Here is a 3031-nt window from a genome sequence, read left to right on the forward strand (position 1 = left end):
ACTCTCCCACATTACTTTCTACTTGTAATATGAGTTTAATAGCAATGCTATGCAACAATAATACCCCAATCCCTTTTCACATTTTACCAATGTTTGTGAAAATCGTCGTCCAAGAAATACACTACAGTTTGTCCATATCATCTGAAAAAGTAACACGTTTTTATAATTCATAACTGAAATAAATCAAATACAATTTAAAACGATAATGTGGGTTTTTTTTATTATAAAATATACCGATGAATTCAAATTCAAGAGGATCTTACAGTGCATGCTCATCGACAACCTATATAGCTCAACTACATGACCATTTGACATTTATTTTTGGGCGGCAAGAATTTGCAATGCCCCGAATATGTGAGTTTTCTCGTGAGTGTTATAAAAGTCACGCAGATTTCCTTCCTCCTTCATTTTCTGCACTCTCTGCACCATGTCTTGAATTTCGGTCTCAGAGCACGTGTCCCAAAATAATAAATGATTCCTCCAATTTTCTTGTAATGGTCCCTCCAAGTTATCGTGTCCGGGGTGATTTGTTGTTAACGTGTTGAGAGCCGCCTTCAGTGTTAACCCAGCCTCGGTCAACATGTCTTTCACCTGATGATGATAGGGGGATTTCTTGGCGTATTGTTTCAATGGTCCTGGAACCAAATGACAAAACCAGTAGGCCTCTACTTGCTCAGGAGTTAAAGTGGTAACGATCAACACACCTCTTGGTTTTAAAACTCGATAAACTTCTTTCATCGTTTTAGCTATGTTTGAATACGATTTTCCATCAGGATTTACATGTATCTCTAAATGATGTAGTACCTAATATAATTATAAAACATAAATATAATAATAATGTTAAAAAAAGAGTATTTTTAATAATGTAGAATATATTGACGTTTTGAGGATTATTCAGTTTGTAATGCTGATGACTTTTGTGTTGCTGAGATAAACGACGAGAGTCTTGGAAAAGATTTCAATGAGTGATAACATAACTCCAAATACGGTATCTCGAAGAAGAATGTGAAATAGCTTCAATTTTCTAGGAAAATATTGAGCAGTATGTTAAGAATGCATAAGAAGACCATTTGAGGAAAAATACAAGAATAAGAAAACTAATTCTAAAGTACCATATTCATCATAACGCTGTCAAAAGAATTATCTTCAAAAGGAATATTCGGAAGTACTCCTGTTTTGAAGCTAAGCTTGGTCTTCAGATTTGGGGACTGTAGTTTCTCTCTGGCCACGCTAAGCATCCCGTCACTGGCGTCAACAAGAGTCAAACTGCGGGGTTCGTGGTCCAGGAAATAACACGCGTAGTTTCCAGTCCCACAGCCAGCGTCCAGAATATCCATGTCCTGTAAAATGAGGAAAAATTAAACGTTTATTACATAGTCGCCAATGTGACGTATAGGGGTTAGAGCGTCTGGTCTACAGTCGCAAAGAAAGAAATTTATCCCACTGTGGGACGTCGAAACCGATCCTTCGGATGAGACTGTATAAACCGAGGCCCCATGTCGCAGTAGGTGCTGGCACGAAAAAAGATCCCTCCTTGTTCGATACCCCTTATAGCCGAGTATAAGACAAAATTTGCAGCTCTCCACCGGCAAGTGGTGGTACCTCCATATGAGTTAAAATTCTCGAGAGGGACGTTAAACAATATACAACCAATCAATCATATAACATAATCCATGACTTCAAATTACTCATTATTTGGCGCTATTTACTTTGTGCAGAAGCTGAAAGTATACTCTTGGAAATTCGCAAAGAATGGCTTATATTTGTATTCATATGAAGCAATATTTGTTCAAAATCTTACACATGAGAAAAAGGAACATTTATCGTGCCTTCAACTTGACATTTAAGATATATAGAAGACTGTTATAGATTAACAATAGTTAATTCCATTCGAATATCAACACGAAATGTCCCAGTGAGCTTGAATTTTAAGATACCACTAGTCTGAGACATCTTTTTCGTACTAGATATTTTACTCGAAATAGATGTTGATGGTAACCTAACAACAAAGCTCAGTGGTAACCGTGATGACTTCAACTTTTCAATCCTCAACTTCCCTTACTTCGTCAGCAATATACCCTGCATATGGGTTTACATCTCTTGGGTGATTCATTGTGCAGAGCATGAACCAGAGCATAAAACAAGTTTAATTATTGACAGGCAAATTGATGAAACAAAAATATCAGCAGTCTCGTTTAAAGTTATCATTTCGCAAGTTCTATGGTCGATACAATGAGCTTGTCACATCAATCATACAATTAATCATTTACTTCAAATGCTGACTGACGTTTTTCAGACTAATTGTTAGAACATTATTGACACGCTGAATTGTCGACGGATTTTTCCGTTCTTTCCTGGTCATGACAAAGAGCACACAGCGGATGTGACTGGATCTACCACTAATATAGATAAAGTCTGCAAAATTGTAAACAGGCATTGAGTTATGCCATTCTTATATGTTCGTTTTGAAGGTGTATATCAACATTACAAAACTTCCAAATCTAGTCATTATATCTTACACCAATACTCTTTCCGGTAAAATTCTCCATCAGGGATTTGTGAACGTAAGCGTCCGCTGCTCTTCTCCTCTTGTCGTACGTCTTACAAACCTTATTGTAGTAGTCTGTTATATTACTCATTGTCAGAACTAATGAATGGCTTGTGGACTAATACAATGTATCCCTAAAAAATTAAAAGAAAGATGAGATCAGTAAAAATTCCATAGCAACTTAAAATTGACAAGGTTAAATTTTGACTCAAGTTTTGGGGACTTTTTAACTCATGCAATTCTCCTACATGTATATGTGAATACGTTTTAAAAGAGACTACACCGATCAGTACATGTACAGATGTTTATGTATTTGTATTGAAAAATGGGTTACTAGTATTTTTTAACCCACCATTTCATTAAAGCCTTAATTTTCCTGTTATCATAGACTTATTCAGGACAACAAAGAAAGGCAAACGCCTTTTCTTCAGTATATTATTATGAGATTTCTTTTGTTACCTTTCAATACGAGCATATACTGTA

The 3031-nt window shown here is 36.0% G+C and overlaps 1 protein-coding gene across 1 annotated transcript; it reads right to left on the minus strand.

Moving 5' to 3' along the window:
* Window positions 1–237: 237 nt before the first annotated feature.
* On the minus strand, window positions 238–2695 carry LOC134238313 (demethylmenaquinone methyltransferase-like). Its single transcript, XM_062720440.1, has 3 exons — window positions 2520–2695; window positions 1113–1340; window positions 238–804 (listed from the first exon to the last, which is right to left on the minus strand). The coding sequence occupies exons 1-3, from the start codon at window positions 2637–2639 to the stop codon at window positions 316–318; spliced, it is 837 nt and encodes a 278-aa protein (XP_062576424.1). The 5' UTR covers window positions 2640–2695; the 3' UTR covers window positions 238–315.
* Between the last annotated feature and the right edge of the window lie 336 nt (window positions 2696–3031).

The sequence above is a fragment of the Saccostrea cucullata genome, unplaced genomic scaffold, assembly GCF_032062105.1.
Source record: "Saccostrea cucullata isolate Sc308-1 unplaced genomic scaffold, CSIRO_AGI_Scuc_v1 ctg3244, whole genome shotgun sequence".
In the NCBI taxonomy this organism is placed as follows: Eukaryota; Metazoa; Mollusca; class Bivalvia; order Ostreida; family Ostreidae; genus Saccostrea; species Saccostrea cuccullata.